General features: G+C 42.4%; 1 protein-coding gene across 1 annotated transcript in view; it reads right to left on the bottom strand.

Annotated features, from left to right (window-relative positions):
* ptprea (protein tyrosine phosphatase receptor type Ea) overlaps positions 1-21191 on the bottom strand; it is a 321222-nt gene that overhangs the window by 5264 nt on the left and 294767 nt on the right. Inside the window, exons 14-20 of the mRNA XM_078564878.1 lie at positions 18292-18427; positions 17839-17988; positions 15271-15364; positions 11599-11675; positions 10181-10315; positions 8651-8776; positions 4387-4538 (exon numbers count right to left, since the gene is read on the bottom strand). Coding sequence (XP_078421004.1) covers positions 4387-4538; positions 8651-8776; positions 10181-10315; positions 11599-11675; positions 15271-15364; positions 17839-17988; positions 18292-18427 — 870 coding nt within the window. The remainder of the gene's footprint in view (positions 1-4386; positions 4539-8650; positions 8777-10180; positions 10316-11598; positions 11676-15270; positions 15365-17838; positions 17989-18291; positions 18428-21191) is intronic.

The raw sequence follows: 21191 nt of genomic DNA, 5'->3' as shown, positions 1-21191 counted from the left end.
TGTAAAAGTTAAGAACTAACAGGTTTTAAGCAAGTACAGAGGCAGGAAAATGTGGGTGAAGGGAAGAACTAAAGGGTAGGTCTGTGATAAGGTGCAAGGTAGGAGAGATTAAATGAAAAAAGAGCTGATGGTGTAATCAAAAAAGAATGGTTGTGGGATAAATAAACAAAAGCTGGGTTGAGAGGAGATGGAAATGGAATTAGCACAATCATCGCTTGTCATTCAAAAAAAATGGGGCAGATGTTATGATCTGAATTTGCTGAACTCAATGGCAAGTCTGGAAGGCTGTAAAGTACCTCATTTTTGCACTTGAGTTATGCTGAGCCCTAGATATAATCTGCCTAGGTATTGGTGAATGTACTGCAAAGATAATGCAAATGACAGAAATATTACAGAGACATTCTGCAAGATGACAAAGGCTGGAACCTGAATATTCAAGGGTGCATGACATTTCAGAAGGACACGAAGCTAGGAAAAGGTGGAAGGGTAGCTCTGTTAATTAAGGATGACAATAGTAGAAAAGAGAGATGACCTTAGTTCTAAAGATCAAAATGTAGAATCAGTTTGGGAGAGTTAAGAAACAGTAAAGGTAGGAAATCACTTTTGGGAGTAGTTTATAGGCTCCCTAACAGTAACCACCCTATAAAACCGAGCACACAGGAAGAAATAATGGGGGATTGTGAGTAAGGTACGGCGATAATCATGTGCAATTGTAAACTACATATAGATTGCGCAAATCAGATTGGTAAAAGCAGCCTGGAAGATGAGTTCATAGAGTGTTTTCAGGACAGTTTTTAGAGCAGCATGTGCTAGAGCCGACCAAAGAGCAGGTTATTCTAGATCTGGTAATGTGTAATGAGACAGGATTAATTAATGACCTCAAAGTAAGGGTGCCCCTAGGTAGCAATGATCATACCATGATTGAATATCACATTCAGTTCAAGGGAGAGAAAAGTGGGTCTAAGACTAGTGTTTTCAACTTAAATAAGGGTAATTATGAGGGTCTGATGACAGAGCTGGCTAAAATGAACTGGGAAATTAGGTTGAGAGATATGTCAGTAGAAAAGTAGTGCCAGACATTAAAGAATATGTTCTGTAATACTCAGAAAATATACATTCCAGTGAGAAAGACTCAGGGAAACGACATACCATCTGTGGCTAACTAAGGAAGTTAACAACAGTGTCAAATTCAATAAAAAAACATACAATTCCATGAAGGTTAGTGGTAGGTTAGAAGGTTGGACAGAATATAAAAAACAGCAAAGAATGGCTAAAGAAATAATGAGGGAGAAATTAGAGTATGAGAGTAAGTTTGCCTGAAATATAAAAACAGATAGTAAGAATTTTTACAGGTATTTAAAAAGGAAAAAGAGGTAAATGAGCATTGGTCCTCCAGTGAGTGAGAATGATGAATTAATAATGGAAAATAAGGGAAAGGCAGATGAATGGAACAGATATTTTACATCTGTTTTCACTGTAGAGGACACTAATAACATCCCAGAAATAAATGTAAATCAGGAGGTGAAAGGGAGGGCGGAACTTAAATGATTACAATCACCAGGGAAAGTGCTGAGAAAATTACTGGAGCTAAAAGCTGACCAGTTCCAAGGCCTGATGGTCTTCATCTTGGAGTCTTAAAAGAAGTAGCTACTGAGATAGCAGATGCATTGGTTTTAATTTTCCAAAATTACCTAGTCTCTGGAAAGGTCCCATCAGATTGAAAAGTAGTGAATGTAACTCCTCCATTCAAGATAGGAGGGAGACAGAAAGCAGGAAACTACAGGCCAGTTAGCTTAACATCTTCTAAGGGAAAATGCTAGAATTTATTAATAAGGAGATTAAAGCAGGGCACTTAGAAAATCTCAATGCAATCAGGCAGAGTCAACATGGTTTTGTGAAAGGGAAATTGTGTTTGACTAATTTATTAAGACTTCTTTGAAGAAGTAACAAACAAAATGGATAAAGAGTATGTGGTACACTTAGATTTCCAGAAGGCATTTGACAAGGTGCAACATCAAAAGTTATGACACAAAGTAAGAGGTCAGGGTGTAGGGGGTAACATATTAGCCTAGATGGAGGATTGGTTAGCTAACAGGAAGGAGAGAGCAGGCATAACTGGGTCACTTTCAGGTTGGCAAGATGTAATGAATGGAGCGCCACAGGGATCAGTGCTGGGGCTTCAACTATTTACAAGCTATGACTTGGATGATGGGAGCAAATGTTGCTAAATTTGCTGATGACACAAAGATAGGTGGGAAAGTAAGTTATAAAGAGGACATAAGGACTCTGCAAAGGGCTACAGATAGGTTAAGTGAATGGGCAAAAAATTTGGCACATGGAGTATAATGCGGCAAACTTGTTCACTTTGGCAGGAAGAATAGAAAAGCAGCATTACTTAAATGGAGAGAGATTGTAGAACTCTGAGATATAGAGGAATCTGGGTGTCCTGGTACATGAATCACAAAAAGTTAGCATGTAGGTACAGCAAATGATTAGGAAGGCAAATGGAATGCTGTTAATTGCAAAGGGAATGGAATATAAAAGTAGAGATGTTTTGCTACAGTTGTACAGGGCATTGTGAGGCCCATATAGAGTACTGTGTACAGTCTCGGTCCCCTTATCTAGGAAATGACATAATTGCATTAGAAGCAGGTCAGAGAAGATTCACTTGACTGATTCCTGGAATGAAGGGATTATTCTATGAAGAAAGATTTGACAGGTTGAGCCTGTATCCATTGGAGTTTAGAAGAATGAGAGGCAACCTTATTGAAACATATAAGATCCTGAGAGGACTTGACAGGGTGGATGCTGAAAGGATGTTTCCCCTTGGGGGAGGAGACTGGAACTAGGGAACACAGTTTAAAAATAAGGGGTCTCCCATTTAAGACAGAGACGAGGAGAATTTTTTTCCCTCAGAGGGCCATGAGTCTGTGGAACTCCCTTCCCCAGAGAGTGGTGGGGGCAGGGTCAATTAAAATTTAAATGCTGTATTCGATAGATTCTTGATTGACAAGGAAGTCAAAGGGTATGGGGGCAGGAAGGATAATGGAGTTGTGGCCACAATCAGACCAGCCATGATCTTATTGAATGGTGGAGTAGGCTTGAGGGGTCCAATGGCCTACTCCTGTTCATAATTCGTATGCACATATATCAGCCAATTTGCGCCAGCTATCTTTGGTTTTCAATGTTGCTGTGAGTAGTTGAGGAGAGGTGAATTTAAAATGTAAAAGATCAAGAACCTGCTGCAATCAATTGCAGAACTGCCAGTTTTGATTTTATAGACTTTTCTCATGATTCATACAGGAGAATGATATGGAGGCAGCGGCAACCCACCAGCATTTGGTCCTCTTGGTCATTCTTAACTCTAAGCCTAGATAATGAGTGCGGACAAGTTATAAAATCAGAGGAAAGGCATCACTGCTCAACCTAATCCTGTACTTGTATCATCAGCAGATTGTGCACTTTTCAGCATCAATCCTGCATTCAATGAGAAGCGGAAACCTTGGTTAAGTTTCCTCCGACGAGTGCCGTTTTGCTGAGGCCAATTATGGTTCTACTTCAACTGTGGTCAGCTAATAGGCCAACGACTGAAAATGGAGCCCTCCTGGCCTGCAAGACCCAGTACTAGTGTCAGGTGTGGCTCAGTTGATATCACTCTTGCCTCCCAATGCGAAGGTTGTGGGTTCAAGTCCTGCTCTATAACTTGAGCATGACAATCAAGGCAGACACTCCAGTGCAGCATGGAGGGAGTGCTACTCTGTTGGAGGTGTGTCTTTTGGATGAGATGTTAAATCAAGGTCCAGCCTGTCCTCTCAGGTAGACATAAAAGATCCCATGCCATGATTTCAAAGAAGAGCAGGGGAGTTTCATGGTATCCTGGCCAATATTCTTCCCTATATCAACATCACACAAATAAATTGTCTGTCATTATTACCTTGCTATTGGTGAGAACTTGCTATCCACATATTGACCACCAAGTTTCCGATATTACAACAGTGACTGCATTTCTAAAGTACTTAATTGAGTGTCAAGCACTTTGGAACATTCTCTAGTCTTGAAAGGCAGTTGATAAATGTGAGTCTTACCTTTCCACTGTTTTACATAGAGCATTTCATCTTTAGAGTGGGAGGAACATCTGACTTTATGGTGCTGACGGGGAGCCTCACCCTCCAGCTACACACAGCAGAAAATCACAGCCATGCTGCTCACAATTTGTTATCTGTTAATGAATGGAAGCTTGTCTGATTCCCTGATGGGTGCAGATGGTGTGCGATGGTTCCCACCGACAGTACCAATCCACCAAATCAGCATTTCTGAGTCATGATTGTGCATTAGGAAGCCTGGTGTCAGCTTCTATCACTACTTGTATATTGCATCATGAAGTACCTGCAGTGCACTATGATTGGATGATTGCCAGACTGTTGTTGCTGCCTCTGGACTGCCGCGATCAGGTCTATCATCCCTTTACCTTCCACTGGAATGCCGATCTCAGGCCAGCCATGAAAATGGAACTGTCGAACTGTCCTGCTCTTGTTTTCCTGCATTTTAATTGCAATGTTATTTTTCTTAATTAAAATTGTATTGGTTACCTATTACATCAGCATAATCTAAACAAAACCTAGAAATATATAAAATACTGCCAACTACAAACACTTCCGTGTTGCATGTTACATTTATGGTCAGCTGGGTCAAAATCCTGGAACGCCCTCCCTAACAACACTGTGGCTGTGCCTACACCACATGGACTGCAGGGGTTCAAGAAGGCAGCTCACAGCCACCTTCTCAAGGGCAATTAGGGATGGGCAATAAATGCTGGCCTAGCCAGTGATGCCCACATCCCATGGATGAATAAAAAATTGTGTAAAATAAATCCTGTTGGCAGTACATAATAATATATCAATATTGCTCCTTTGTTTTATGTAGTTATTTTGTACTTTGTTTTATGATTTGTTGAATGTAACTAATAGAATAACTATTTTATAAGTTATTAAAAGAAAGCTGGGCAAGTACATGAGGGAAAGAAGAATTGACAGGGTGAGATGAAGGTGGGAAGATTCAAAAGTTACAGGCAGGAAAGTGACGTTAAGATCATAGTCAAATCAGCCATGATCATATTGAATGGTGCAGCAGGCTTGAGGGGATGAATGGCCTACTCATGCTCCTATTTCTTGTGTTTCTTATTAGATTTTTGAGGAGCATAAGCTCTAACAAAGACAGGTTGGGATGAATGGCCAGTTTCTGTGCAACATTTTCTCAGATGATAACAGGTCTGTGCAGTGAAATGGAAATAATTAGTTTGGAGGAATTAAATTATATCATAATTATACATTTATTGATATCATTGGTGCTAATATAGGACAGACATATGAAAAGATAAACAAATAGCTGCAGCTGATGCAAAAATCTTAGTGCTACAAAATCTTCCACATTCCTATTAAAAATAAACGATGTCTTAAATGTTATTCTACATGAAAGCTGGCACTACAATGATTATTTCTATTCCTTTCAATCACTAAGAACTGTTTTATCTATGAAATTCAGTTTCACTAATTATTCACAAGTTTATTTAAACCAATTTGCAGTGTACTTTCTCTTTGGCTTGTCAGAAATTTAATGGGCAGTCTGGAAAATTGACCATTTTGTTCCTGGGAAGGCCAAAAAAAAATTACGGTACTGTTTTTCCCCTAGAAAAATACCTCCAAAATGGAAGAGTTTTGTTGTCACTCAAATTATCATAATGTGATGTTTAATGAAACAATGAACACACTCATGTATTTGTATAAAATTCCTTTGTCCATTATGTTAATGAAGAGTTAGTGTTTTCCTTAATGTAATAGACTGAGGTTTTTCACAGGAATCTGTTAACACATTTATTATTAATATTGAGGAGCAGGATTTCAATCCCTCCAGTCATCACACATAATGTAGACATACTCTTGTACAGTGCTGAGAGACTGCTGTGTCGTCAGAGATGCCTCATTTACTTGTTCTGATGGTTCAGACAGATGTTAAAATTCCCATAGCACTATTAAAAGAACAGCAGGGAGTTTATTCAATGTTCTGGTCAATGTTGCTCCCTCAAATAAAGCCACCAATGCCAGATTATCTGTTTACATTGCTGCATCTGAGATCTTGATCAGTGCAGAATGGATGCTGTTCTTGCCTACATAGTAGTCTCTGCACTTCTCAGAAAACAACTTATGTTATATAGCACCTTTAACATATGGCTGCATCTTCCGGTTGGCGAGCGGGGGGGTGGGGCGGGGCCCACTCGCCGATGCGTAAATTGACGCGGGGTGATGTCGGGCGTGTGTCCTGACGTCACCCCGCGTCATTTAGATTTTCAGTTCGGTGGGCGCGCAGCCGACTCGGTTGCACGCCCTCCAAACTGTCAACAGCCACTTAAGGCCTTTAAAGAAGTAATTAAACCAACCATTGGACCTGCCCGCCCAACCTTAAGGTTGGTGGGCAGGCGAAGAGCCCAGGCGGCCTTCAGAAAAAACATGAAACCTCATCCATGGGCGGGATGAGGTTTCATGAGGGATTTAAAATGCGTATAAAATGTTAATAAAAGAAATCAACATGTCCCAGTTCATATGACAGCGTCACATGAGGGGACATGTCAGGAATATTTTTTCCACCCTTCCAAAAATTTTTAGAACTTCCACCGATCTCCCTGAGGTGGCACTTTGCCTCAGGGAGATCTGTGCGCTCTTTCGTGCACATGCGCACTTCCAGCTCAGGGAATCCACCCCCCGCCCGCACAGGAAGCGCTCAGCGCTTCCGAGCGGAATTCACGCTGGGCGGGCCTTAATTGGCCCGCGCATGTAAAGTGGCAGCATGCCCCTGACCGGGGACGCCACTCGGGAACCTGCCCGCTCGCACCCGCTCCCACACATCCCCCCCAACAGGGGGAAAATGCTGCTCATAATGAAACCTCCCAAGGTGCTTGACAGAGAATGATGAATCAAAGTGTGACACTGAGCCACATAGGGAGATATTAAGCCATATGATCAAAAGCTTGGTCAAAGAGGTAGATTTCAAAGAGTGTCTTAAAGGAGGAAAGTAAGGTTGGGGTGGAGGGGGGTGGGGCGTGGGGAAGAGATGTAGGGACGGTATTCCAGGACCTGGGACCTTGGCAATTGAAGGTGTCAACAGTGGTAGAGCAATTAAAATTGGAAATGCACAGCAAGAGGTCAGAATTAAAGGAGTGCAGAATTGCAGAGAGCGGTGGAGCTAGAGGAGGTTAGGGAGATTGGGTGGGGTGAGGCCATGAAGGGATTTGAAAACAAGGATGAGAATTTTAAAATTAAGATGTTTCTTGACTGGGTGCCTATGTCAGTCAACGAGTATGGGGGTGATAGGACAAAAGGATTTGCTGCGAGTTAAGATATGGGCAGCAGAGTTTGGATGACCAAGTTTAGGGAGGGTAAGATGGGAGACCAGCCAGGAGTGCATTGGAATGGTCAAGTCTCACGCTAATGAAGGCATGAATGAGGATTTCAGTAGCAGATGAGCTGAGACAGGGGTGAAGTTGGGCGATATTACAGTGATGGAAATTGGTGATTTTAGTAATGACACAAATATGAAGTCAGAAATTCATTCTTGGGATCAAATTTGATACCAAAGCTGTGAACAAACTGGCTTAAATTCAGACTATTGCCAGGTAGAGGGAGGGAGTCGCTAGCTATGGAATGGAGTTTGGAGTGGGGGGCTGAAAGCAATGGCTTCCGTCTTCTCAATATTTAATTGGTGGAAATTTCTGTTTATCCAGTACAGGATGTCAGATAAGCAGTCTGATAATTTAGCAATGGTGGAGGAGTTGAGAGAAGTGGTGGTGAGGTAGAGCTGTTGTTGTTAAGGTACATGTGAAAACAATGCTGTGCTCTTGGAGGATGTCGCCGAGTAGCAGCATGTAGATGGGAAATAGGCGGGAGTCAAGGATAGATCCTTGGGTGACACCAGAGATAACGTTACAAGAGCAGGAAGAGAAGCCATTGCAAGTGATTCTCTGGCTACGATTAGATAAATAAGAATGGAATCAGCTGAGAGCAGTCCAAGCCAGCTGGGTGACAGTGGATGTGTGGTCAACCTGTCAAAGGCTGGAGTCAGGTTGAAAAGGACAAGGAGGGAAAGTTTACCTTTGTCAGAGTCATATAGGATGCCATTTGTGAATTTGATAATAGCTATTCTGGTACTGTGACAGGGGTGGAAACCTGATGGGAGGGATTGAAACATCGAGTTCCAGGAAAGAAGGGAATGGATTGGGGAGGGGACAACACGTTCAAGGAATTTGGAGAGGATGGGGAGTTGGAGATGGGATGATAGCTTGCAAGGACAATGGGGTCAAAGATTTGCTTTTTTTGAGTAAAGAAACAGAATGTCCCTTCAAAATGAAATAGCCTGCTTTCTTGTGGGCGACTGGTGAAACTCACCTAGTAACAGGCATCACTGGGACAGATGCTGGACTTTTTATCTGGTAGGGAAATACAATGTTGTTTACATTATTGAAGCATTTTTCTCTACCATATTACCAAGAGATAGGGGAAGGTGCATCACTAGATCTAAAATAAACCTATAACTGTCCATCATTTCTGAATTATTCAAGAGGCAGCCTTATATTTACAATAAGATCTGAAGTAATACATACTGTGGTGTTTGTGACGGTGAGGTCTCTGACACTGAAAGCTTCAGAGATGTGTTCATTCTTCATTTCTATTGTGTAGGTTCCATGCGTCACAGAGCCCTCTGATGGCCAGTACTGTGAACACTTTTCCTGAAGAAAGAATACAAGAGTTAAAGCATCTTTCAAAATCATAGCAGAACCCTTCAACAGAAAGTTTTCTGTCAAGTTAGGAAACAGTAGCAAGGCTCCATAGGAAAGAGTTTTTATCTGCCCTTCAAGACCTCCACCAAGTGTCTGACAAGTTTCAGTGGTCGATATAACTATGGTGGTCACTCAGGCCAGTAGGCCATTAAAATTGCCTTGGGGCTTGTGGCTGAGCACAGGACTCCAATTAACATATATTAATGAGGTATCCACCCAAACCACTCGGTGTTAAAGTTGCCTCTGGGTAGTACCGAAGTGGGAGAGAGCTCCCCAAATTTAACCTTCAGAAATCAGATGGAGGGGCCTAATATTCCCCTTAGCACGTCTGCAGCTTGGTAATGTGCTAAACTATTCTATTAAGTGCCGATTTCAGACACAGTACAGGCAAATGGCTGAATTTTATGCAAGTTATTAGTTAAAATGTGATGCGGCATATTGCACTTAGACTAAGATTTTATAAAATGTTGCAGTTTAATCCATAATATTTCTTGATACGAAATGGTTAAATTGCATGAAACATTTAGTAAATTAACATTGGAGAAAATATTTCTAAACTGCTGTACTTCTTTGTGACAATTTATTACATCTTGGAAAGAATTTTCCCATCGGCGAGCGGGGGCAGGCGTCCCAGCATCACTGTGTGTCATTTAGATTGTCCGTTCGGCGGGTCAAAGGCCTATTAAGGCCATTAACAAAGTAATTAAAGTTGTTAAGAATGCTGCCCGTCCAACCTTAAGGTTGGCGGCAGGCGAAGAGCCCAGGCGGCTTTCGCATTTTTCACGAAACCTCAGGCGGGGTGAGGTTTCATGAAGGGTTTATTAATTAAATAAAAATTTTTGAAGAAGTTAATGGACATGTCCCAGCCCATGTGGCAGTTTCACATGAGGGGACATGTCCTTAAATTTTTTTTCACCTTTATTAAATTTTCCACAACTTAAACTAATCTCCGAGGCACACATGCGCGAAAGAGTGCAGGCCCCGACTCAGGGAATCCTCCGTCCGCCCGCACAGGGAGCGCACAGCGCTTCCGGGTGTGCGTCGTGCTGGGCGGCCCTTGATTGGCCTGCCCACGTAAAATGGCAGTTTGCACCCGAACGGGGGCACCGACTGGGTTCGCGCTCGCTTCCACCTGCCCACGCACAACCCCCCTGACTAGGGGAAAAGTCAGCCCTTTATCTTTTGAGTGCTGCTAGATCGTTGCAGTGTCAAGACATACACATTTTCTGGCATGTAATGGATGAGGAGGCAGAAGTGTTGAGTTATCATTGTGAACTTTTGGTCTTTTATTGCAATGAAATACTTCACGCTACATTTGCCCATGGCGTTAAGTGTGATTCTATGATATTATACCTGTTCTCTTTCTCTGAGTTCTGTGAGCATCACAATGGTGTGGGACTTGCAGTCCCAAACCATTCTCCAAAAATCCTCCACTGTATGATGGAGGGGGCCTTGAGTAGCAACAAAATAATCCTTCTGCCGATAGCCCTGTAATAAAGAAGTTCAGTGATGGTCAAAGCTATGTGTACAAACTGTGCCAGTATTAAGCTACATTTTAGTACACAGAACTCGCTGCTAAACATGGCTTGGCTGGAAAATAATTTTCACCTATTTCACTTCCATTAGCAAAACTTTGCATCATGTTACAGGAATAAGGCTGAGACTGGGCCTCAAGTACCACCTGTAGTATCTTGATTTGTTTTTGGAAAATGATTACTGTTCTGACATCAGACATGTTATAGTCAACTCAAGAAACCCAATCCAAGGACAAAATTATTAAGAGGATAAATCATCAGCCCATCTCTCCTATCATGTAAAATTCTGTTGCATGCACTTGTATACAAAGCTATGTTGAAACCATACACTGTGAAACAACTATTCACTTTGGAAAGTTCAGCTTCCGAAATGTAAGGTGCTTTTTGCCAAATTTCACAAAGAGACAATAGAATATCCTGCAAGTCCAATCACTTTGTTTTACAATATGTATTTAGAGTGTTTTAGTCCAATGAAATGACAATTGGATGGGAAAATAGAATGAAAGACATGTAGGCAAATTAACCATTTTCACCTGGGGCAGAAATTTTCGCTCGGAGGGCGGGCATGTGCCGACCTGCTCGAGCGTGAAGTGACGGGCGTTGACGTTGGCTGAGTGTGCTGACGCCAATGCGCAGTCGCGTGATAGTTCGGTCGGCACGCCCGCCGACAATTAAAAGGCCCGTTAAGGCCATTAAGTGATCAATTAAAATAAATTTTTTGCTGCTGGTCCAGCCTAATGGTTGGCGGGCAGGTGAAAAGGCCAAGCGGCCTTTGCATTTTTTTGGAAACCTTATCCACGGGTGGGATGAGGTTTCCAAAAGCAAATAAAAATAAAATTAAAACTTTAATCTTTCATTAATAACATGTCCCTGCTCATGCGACAAAGTCACACGAAGGGACATTTTTCATTACATTTTAATTTTTTTCATATCTCTTCATCTGCCTCACTGGCTCGCTCTCCTCCCCTCCCCGCACAGACAGCGCTCAGCACTGCCACTCGCATTTCACGCTGAGCGGGCCTTAATTGGCCTGCCAGTGTGAAATCGCGGCCTGGTGCCGATTGCGGGCGGCTTCCCGACTGCCCCCCGCCCACCCTGAGCACCCCTGCGGAGGGCAAAATTCTGCACCTGTAATTTATGAAGTTCCTGAAGCAAGCAAACAAATCATCTTTTCAGGCGTTATCCATAATAATACATGTAAACACCAAAAAATAAACCCATGGTAAGCATACTTACATCTATGTATGAAGCATTGATATAATCTGAGAACTCTTGCCCCCTTTTTCTGGGCAGTACGACTCTGTTGAAATCATCTTAAAAACATAAAATAAATCACATTTAACCTAATACTAACTGAATTTATCCCCTTAGCAATTTTACAGAAATAAGTGTCAAAGTGAGACTGTGCTCCACCAGGTAATAAAACATAATGAAAATAACCCTTGTTCTTTGGTCCACTTTGAGGGAGGAGTATACCACATTCGGGGAATAAGGAGGATATTCTTAACTCCTTAATTTGAAGAGCAGTGCTCTGGTTAATTTTATCCCTCAATCAGCATCACAAGAAAGATTATCTGGTCATTATCACATTGCCTTTTTTTGTAGTTTGCTGTGCACATATTGGCAGCCACGTTTCCCACGTTACAACTGTGACTACATTTCAAAAGTTCTTCATTGGCTGTAAAGCATTTTGAGACACCCAGGGGTCGTGAAAAGCACTATATAAATGCAAATCTTTTGTTTTCAATGGAGCTCAAGTTTTTTAGGGGAAGTACAGGTTTTTAAAAGTACTATATTTGCTGTACTAACAATAACGCAACAAGATGTGCTATTAACCAATAAAAGGCATACCCCAAGTGAAAAAGTGGATTCTAAAGCTAGGGTTGAGGTGTGGAGTGGAGGTCTCGCCTGCTGGCTGGAAAGCAGACGAGGGAGCCACACCGCCTCTTTTCCAGAAGGCCGCCGAACCACAAGCCAATCAGGCAGTGGCGAGACCAGCAGCAGGCCTTCCTCTGGAATCAGGCCTCAGGGGACAAAAGTCTCACTTAGCAAGTGCTGTTGGCCAACCAGAGGCTGGCAGCTCTTGGGCTCAGTTGGCTGCTGCTGGAAGAACAACCCCGGAGTCCTGGGATCGTGGAGCGACCCAGGGCAAAGGTAAGTGATGTGGGTTTGGCGGGGGGGGGGGGGGGGCGGTGGGAATGGGGGTGTTTGTGAGGTGGAGGTCACGAGGACAGGGGGGGGGTGTCCGGGTCATCGAAAGTAAGCATAGGGTGGCGGCTCTCAGTGGGCCTCCCTGTCCCAATGTTCAGAACCCCCTACCCCCCTCAGAGGTGACAGGCCGCCCACAGGGCATCAACTGTTACACACGTTGCACGGCGACAGGCCTGCTGGCAGCTAGGTTAATCCCAGTGGTGACGGGATGAGGCCCTTAAATGGTTCTTAATTGGCCACTTAAGGGCCTCCATTGGCGGCGGGGTGGGAATTCTGACCATGGGCCTTCCCATCCAGCAATTGATTCAGGCCGAGGCGGGATGGTGGCAGGACTTTGATACATCACCATCCTACCTAAGTATCACAGGGAAGAATTTTACATCCCACAGGCGGGTGTGCGCCCAATCCGGTCCCGACGTTATCATACACTCATTTCACTCGGCGGGCGCGCACGCAAAAGTCGGAAGCGCACCGCGACAATTAAGCAGGCAATTAAGCCCATTAATGGCGCAAGTGTCAGCGATTTTTTTGTGGCCCGTCCAAACTTACGGTTGGTGGATGGGCCAATCGGCCAGGCGGGCTTTACATTTTTGACGATACCTCATTCAAGGGCAGGATAAAATTTCCGTTAGGAAATAAAATAAAAAGAAATATCTGGGGACAGCTTTTTATGAGGTATGCTTTCAGGTGCTTGATTGTACCGCATAGACAGTTTTTGCAGTTTTTTTGTGCTTTATTTTATTATTTGGAGGTCTGCAGCTCCCTGAGGCATCTGTCTGCCTTCAGGGAGCCCAGTGGAAGTGCTCACCCGCGCCCGTGATGACATTGTCGCCCATCCTCTGCCCGGCAGCGCTGAACTTTCCAGCGCACGTTTCAAGCTGGCTGGCCGTTAACTGGCCAGCCAGTGTGAAATCACGGTCGAGGGCCCACTTTCCGACTGCTCCCAGGCCCATCGATTGCGCACGCCCTACGAGGGAAAAATTCAGACCATAGTATCTTTGCAGTGCAGAAGGAGGCCATTCGGCCCATCGAGTCTGCACTGACTCTCTGAAGGAGCATTCCACTTAGTCCCACTCCCCTGCCTTATCCCCGTAACCTTGCACATTCTTTCTTTTCAGATAACAATCCAATTCCCTTTTGAATACCTCAATCGAACCTGCCTCCACCACCCTTTCAGGAATTTCATTCCAGACTTCAACCACCCTTTGGGTGAAAAATTTTTTCCTCACATCACATTTACTCCTTTTGCCCATTATTTTGAATCTGTGTCCTCTAATTCTTGATGTTCTCTTGAGGGAGAACAGTGTCTCACTATTTACCCTGTCCATACTCCTCAGGATCTTGAATACCTCTATCAATTGTCCTCTCAACACTCTTCTCTCAAAGGAAAACAGCTTCAATCTCTCCAATCTATCCTCATTGCTACAGTTCTTTATCCCTGGAATCATTCTTATGAATCTCCTCTGCACTCTCTCCAATGCCTTCACATCCTTCCTCAGGCATGGCGCCCAGAACTGGATGCAGTTTTCCAGATAAGGCCTAATTGGTGTCTTATACAAGTTCAACATGACATCCTTATCTTGTATTCAGTGTCCCTATTAATAGAGCCTAAGATGCTTTATATGCTTTATTAACTGCTCTCTCGACATGCCCTGCCATCTTTAATGACCTATGTACTTATGTACCAAGGTCCCTCTGTTCCTGCACCTCCTTTTGAGGCTTTCCCTTTATTTTATACTGTCTCACCTTATTTTTCCTGCCAAAATGAAGTACATGCCCTTCCTGCCTCCAAACTCACCACCAGCGAGAGCATAAGATTCCGCCCGAGGTATGAACTTTAAATTTGGATAGGCCAGAAACTAGATGCTGTCAATCAATGATTAAAGTTGCATCGATGGGTTGGCTTTCCTTGACTCAGCCCACACACAGATTTATAATAATGACCATGGGAAATCTGGACGAAGAAACTAACAACACATGCAAAGGGAATAAGTACCTCCAATTTCCCCGCGTTAATATCAAAAGAGTGCCATCAATTTAAAGCTTAACTCCGATTCAAGTGTATAAATAATGTGCTATTCCACTGTGTATTCACCCACTTAAAAATAAAATCAGTCGATTTGAGTTTGAGCTAATTTTGACAATTCTAAGCCATATTCTCATGGGACAATATTACACAGATGGTAATGTAATGCATGTCCCCCTGCCCCCAACCAATCCTTATGATCACTCCCACAGTACTTAGCAGCATGGAGACAGTTTAGCAACTCTTTGAGCACTCAACCACTTAATTCAAAAAGTCTTAAATTGAAGATTTAGGCAATGCTTTGAATTTTACTCCTTGTTTTGTTTATTCCCCTTGCCTCATGCTACTCCTTAAGTGAGAGTGCAGGCAGGAAATTTATTCTAAAGCAATGCCACTTTCTAACTTTCTCTGGAACGAGCATTGCAAACGGCTTTAGTAGAATTTATTGACACTTCTCCAATTTACCTTTCAGGAAAGCATGTTCTGTTTACTGCCTCAATCTGACAGTGTGGTCATAATAAGGAACTAATATGAGAAATTGAGAGTGGGAACTTATGAGATAACTTTGAAGGAAAGTGTTCCTGATGCATGATGGGAATTATTTCAATACATGTGGAGGTGGAATAAATGAAGAAAAATAGTTCATTAATTTTACATCTTAAACTACTTACAGGGAATAATCTGAAGGACTCTGGCTTTTTTCATGTTTACCGGCTTATTCCCTGTTCGCATATTCTCCTTCCTTATTCGCACTGTAATTAATTTCTGCAGTAACAATATAGGATGGAAATAGTCAAGACAAAATAACAATCAAAAATTAGAAACTTCTAATATATAGTTTGAAAACTGAACTGTAATGAAGCAAAATAAAGAACATCTAAAAGAAGAGGGAAATATTATTTTGAAAAATAATGGGGGCAGTTTTTGTCATTCTCTTAGGTGCTAAAGCCTCTGAGGTGGCCAAGATGTGACCTTGAGCCAACTTTAGCATAAGACACCATCTTGAGAAAGGAATTTATTACCACTTAGAGCATTCAGTAATGAGACTGCATAGCATTTTGGTGGACAGCGCGTATCCTAACACCCTTTCCTAACACCCCACAAACCGATTGCGAGTACGCAAGACGATTGAGTGCTCCTGAAAGGTATATCACCTTTCACTATTCACTTACTCACTCGCTACTTGAGGTTTGAAGAGGGCTTTTGAAACACATCAGGAGACTTTGGGGGCAGTTCGTCAAGACTTCATCAATACCTTATCAACATTTATTCTGAAAATTCTCTTAGGACTTCATCTAAAAAGAGGAAATGTTGTGCTACTCCACTTCATTGGACACCTTTTAGGAGTCACCGGGAAATGGAGGTACTCATGGGTATCTTGCTTGGAGTCTCCCTTGGTTTGCAGGTGGACATTGTGTGAGGCGGAGCAGCTGCTGCAGGAGAGAGGGACAGGAGGGTAAAAGTTGGACTCCTTACCCACTTTGGCTACAGGACATCTTTCCTCCATAAGAGCTTCAGTGCCTGTACCTGAGTACCTGTGTGCCCTCCCACTTGATCCCTGAGCCATCCTGAAATGTGCCATTGAGTGTCAGCTAGTGCACTCCACACCTTTACTGGAAGTGGCTGCTTGCAGCCCACATACACTGGTCCAGGAAAATTGTGTAACCGCAGGTGTCTGTTTTAAAAGCTCCAGGCAGGTTCAAATTATGGTAATCAACAATTAGGACCAAAATTATGTGCTAAAACCAGACTTTCAAGCAGATATGTCTTATTCGCAAAGCACCCACTCAGTGCCTGTTTTCACCCTTTCACAAAAATAACCCCCAAAAACCATCATCAATTTTCTCCTTCAGCCATATTCAAATTGCAGGCAAAGGGGCCACATAATTTGCACTTTATCTTCTGCCATTATTGCCTTGTAGTCATCAGCAGTAGAGGTGCAATATCATTCTGGATTAGTTCTGCAGCCAATTTCCTCTCACTCCTAATGGAAAAGTGCCTGTCATAATCTTAATGTCTCCCCTTTGCCCACTCCACCACCAGACAGGTGAAACCAAGAAACCAGAGTGGCAGATTCAAATTTGTGCTCCAATGTCACTTTCTGAGGGAAACTAGAGGTGGGCAATAAATGTGACCTGGCCACTGCCATTCACATCCTGATGACAAATTTTTTTAAAAATCACCAAAGGAGAGAATTGAAATAGACTCAATAAATGGATTCAAGAGACAGGAGTTTCTGGAGAAGGGCAGGCCTGTGGGATATGGGAAGATGCCCTTGGGCCAAATGGCCTTTCCCTGTTCCTAAGTATTCTGACTTTAAGATTCCTTATAAAAGCATAGTGTAGAATGTTTTACTAGCTGAGAGGATTTGAAGTTCTTTCTGAGCAGAATCATGAGAATTATTTATCTATTCACTGGCCTCAGTGTTATACAGTTGGCACTAAATGTTCTTAAAAATAAACCTATATGTTAGAGTATTGGAATATAGGGCAGGATTTTGCTCTTGGCATGTGGGCTCGGCGGGAGCAGTTGGGAAGCCGACCACTGCCCGTGATTGGCTCCGCACCGCGATTTCACGCTGGCCGGCCATGCTGAGCGCTGCCTGTGCAGGCGGGGGGAGGAGGGAGAGCCGGGCCTAGTGCGCAGTTCGCGTGTGCGCGAGAAAGTGCCTCAGGGAGATTGAAGCACTGTGTGTAAAAAAAATAATGAAGAGAATAAAAACTTAGTAAGACGTGTCTCCTCATGTGACTCTGTCACATGAGCTGGGACATGTTTTTAATTCAAAAACAAAGTTTATATTTAATGTTTATTAGCTTTAGGAAACTTCACCTCACTCGTGGATGAGGTTTCCTAAAAACTGTAAAGGCCCCTTGGCCCTTTCGCCTGCCCACCAACTGTTAGATTGGATGGGCAGCGTAAATTTGAATTTAATTAGACTGTTAATGGCCTTAATAGGCCTTTTAATTATCGGTGGGCGTGCAGCCGGAGTCAGCTGCGTGCCCACTGAACGAAATATCATGAGACAGCGTGATGATGTTGGGACGCATGCCTGACGTCATCGCGAGTCATTTTATACTTGGACCTGTCAGGCGCACGCCTGCACGCCGAGTGTAATATTCTGCCCATAATGTGTTAATCAGTGGCAAAATTGTTAGATATTACAGTCCAAAGAATAACTTTTGTAGCTAGTGCAAAGTTAAATAGCTAACCCTTCTCCGGTTATTAACTTAGTGACTCACATTAAACTCTTCTTCTAAGCCTGTGATATCAAACTGTCCTGCTTTACTGTGAAGCTTCTGTACATGCTTCTCCAAAGAGCTCACATCCAGCTCTGTGTCACCGTATAAGTAATGTTCAAGCAGAGCTTGATAAATGAAGGAGTACTGCATCTGCAAGGAACAATAAAGTGAATGAAAACCACATTAACACCTAGATGTGTGGCACAGTTTTACAATGTCATAAATTATACAAATATCAACTAGAAGCAGAGGACAGTTCCCGAGACACCAACAGAGCTGTATTCAAGCATCAGCTATATGCACAGTAATGAAAATAAGTTAAATAAACTGGGGCAAATAGCAACCTGAGAGAGAAAATTCTTATCGGAGACAAAGACTGGCATTTTTTCCTTTAAAGCACTGGTACCATTCCAACCGAACAGGAATACCTGATAGAAACAGGTTAATACTTACATCAGTTTGAACTAGCTGTGAACGCTGACCACGAATTCTTGACACAAAACCAAAGACATCCACTTTCTGCTCTGCATACATCATATCTATCATAGCATCGATAACTATGAATGTTCCAGTTCTCCCTACACCAGCACTGCAATTTAAAAAGCAGAATTAAATTTCCAAATGTCTTTCATGCTTCAGGAGTCTTGCAGTTGGCCATGCAGCATTAGAAATAATAAAATCCATCTTCAAAACCTTTGCGCTCCATGCACCATTCCAGGGCCATAGGTGGACAGAATGCATACCATAAGCTTTAGTCCTATTTAGATAATAGAAGGGGGGAGACTGCACCAAACACTACAGTTCCTCACTTTTCTATGAAAAATCACCTCTCCTCTGATTGTCACACCCTTCAGGTTCCCGAGGTGAAAATAGGAATTTACAAATGTGGAATCGCAACTGTTTATTCAAGTTCCATCCCTATTCCACTCAGTGCATTGTCACACGTACATGCCACCAGGCTACAAGTTTACATTATTTTCCAACAGCTGACATAGCATTAGATATAGAAAAGTGATTTTGTGTGTTTTAATTTTGGTTGTAAGAATGAAAAAGCAGAATTTTTTTTTTAAAAGCTGAGAAACTTGTAAGTGTTGATGCTCAAAGACTTGGGTGTGCTGGTACAGGAATGAAGAAAGTTAGTGTGAGGTGCAGCAAGCAATTAGGAGGGCAAATGGCATGTGGGCCTTTATTGCAAAGGGATTGGAGTACAAGAATAAAGAAGATTTGCTACAATTGTACAGGGTTTTGGTGAGTCCACATCTGGAATACTGTGTGCAGTTTTGGAATCCACATTTAGGAAAGGGTACATTTGCATTGGAGGCGGTACAACGAAGGTTCACTAAATTGGTCCCTGGGATGAGGAAGTTGTCCTATGATGAGAGGTTGAGTAAATTGGGCTTATATTTTCTGGAGTTTAGAAGAATGATAGGTAATCTCATTGAAACCTACAAAATTCTGAAGGGGCTTGATAGGGTGGACGCTGGCAGATTGTTTCCATTGGTCAGGGAATCTAAAACACGGGGCCATAGTCTCAGGATAAGGGGCCAATCATTTAGGACTGAGATGAGGAGAAATTTCTTCACTCAAAGGGTTGTGAATCTTTGGAATTCTCTACCCCAGAGGATTATGGATGCTCCATTGTTGTATACATTTAAGGCTTGGATAGTCAGATTTTTGGTGCCTCAGGGAATTAAGGGATATGGGGAGCAGACGGAAGAATGGAGTTGAAGCCCAAGATCAGCCATGATCGTATTGAATGGCTGAGCAGGATCGATGGGGGTGTGTATATCCCTGCTCTTATTTTTTATCTACCTTTATCTGGCGCTAAAGTTTACAAACACGTATGGACTCAAACATTCACTTCACTAAGAATTTCAGAATTATATGCTTGTTTACAGAATTTCATTAAAGTTACTCTCACTTCCTTTGTACAAAGCTATTCCAGATGAAACCCATGCAGATAACTACATCTTTTAGTTGAATAGATCTGGTATGTACTGAGCAATTCTCTCCATATCTGGAAACAATAAATGGATTTTTGAACAATAATTCCAAATTAAACGGGTGGGGCACATCTGTTCTAGTCTCAGGTGCCCAAATTACAAATTGCAAACTGATAAACAAACACAAAACAGGTTAATTTCTTTTTTTAACACTGTGGAGTCATGAAATTAAGCAATTAGGTTAACACTGGCCCTAAAAAGGACATGCACCAGAATTTAAACCTGCCTATTGCTGTCATTATTTTTCTTAATCTCATTCTTTATCTCTCTCTCTTTCATTGTCTATTTCTTTTTCTTTCTCTTGTTCCCTTTCTCTTGTTTTTGTTTCCTGTCTTTTGCTCTGTCTTTTCGGTTCTCTGTCACAGTTACTGACATTTCGCAAGCCTGAGCAACACTCCCTCATAATACACTCTGACATCTTTTATGCTGTTGGGTTTGTACTTGTGGTAGCACCAGTGTTACTGACTGCTTCTTTGCCAGATCCCAGGAGCAGGCGTCTCTGAAAGGCTCCCCCTCCTCGACAAATGTTTACACATTTAGGCTAAATTTAATTTGTTGACATTGTGATTTATTCAAAAACAATTGCATAGCTTGGGGATAAAACCTGCTTTTTTGTGATTGTGTATGGGTAGTTGCTAACCATACCATGCATGAAGACCCACATTTCAACCACAGAATTGCCATATTCTACTTACAGAATGCCCGCTATCTCCTTCAGACAAAATTATGAAGATATATGCCCCGCCTTTCTTCAAATCTATGTGCAGGATAATGTTACGGTGGTATCATGGGGAGCAGGCCAGTGCCACAGGGACTCTGCTTATTGGAAACATTATGCGCCAAGTGTACTTCTCTACAGCTATACCAAGCTCGATCTTAGGCTACGCACATCAACTTTTTATTTTGCCCAGAGGAGGCAGAATAGGGAGTTTCAAAGATTTTTATACAAACACTAATTCCCAAAACAACCTACATGTTTGATCAGTCAGGAATTAGGAATGAATGAGATAACATAATTCAAAGAAATAGAGTTCCTACCACATGCAGGTCATTGTCTATTTTAACCACTGAGTTTTCATCCATTATGATATTAATATTCTGATAACATAGAGGTCCAATCAGGTGGTGACAGTATTTGTAGGAGGCTGTAATAGTTTGTTTTCTGAGGATAGATTAAATGACTGGTGCTTAGCTGATATTTTCCTTAGATATTACATACATCTTGGAGACATTTTCTCAAACAAAACTTCTGAGGTTCCTATGGCACAGGTGGCCTGACCTTTCACGAAAGATTGTTATCTTGCAGGCTGGTGATAATGCAACATACATACTACTTTGACAGTAGCTTTC

The sequence above is a fragment of the Cetorhinus maximus genome, chromosome 20, assembly GCF_964194155.1.
Source record: "Cetorhinus maximus chromosome 20, sCetMax3.hap1.1, whole genome shotgun sequence".
Classification (NCBI taxonomy): Eukaryota; Metazoa; Chordata; class Chondrichthyes; order Lamniformes; family Cetorhinidae; genus Cetorhinus; species Cetorhinus maximus.
The sequence above is the reverse complement of the archived record's forward strand: the minus strand, read 5'-3'. Positions and strand labels throughout refer to the sequence as shown.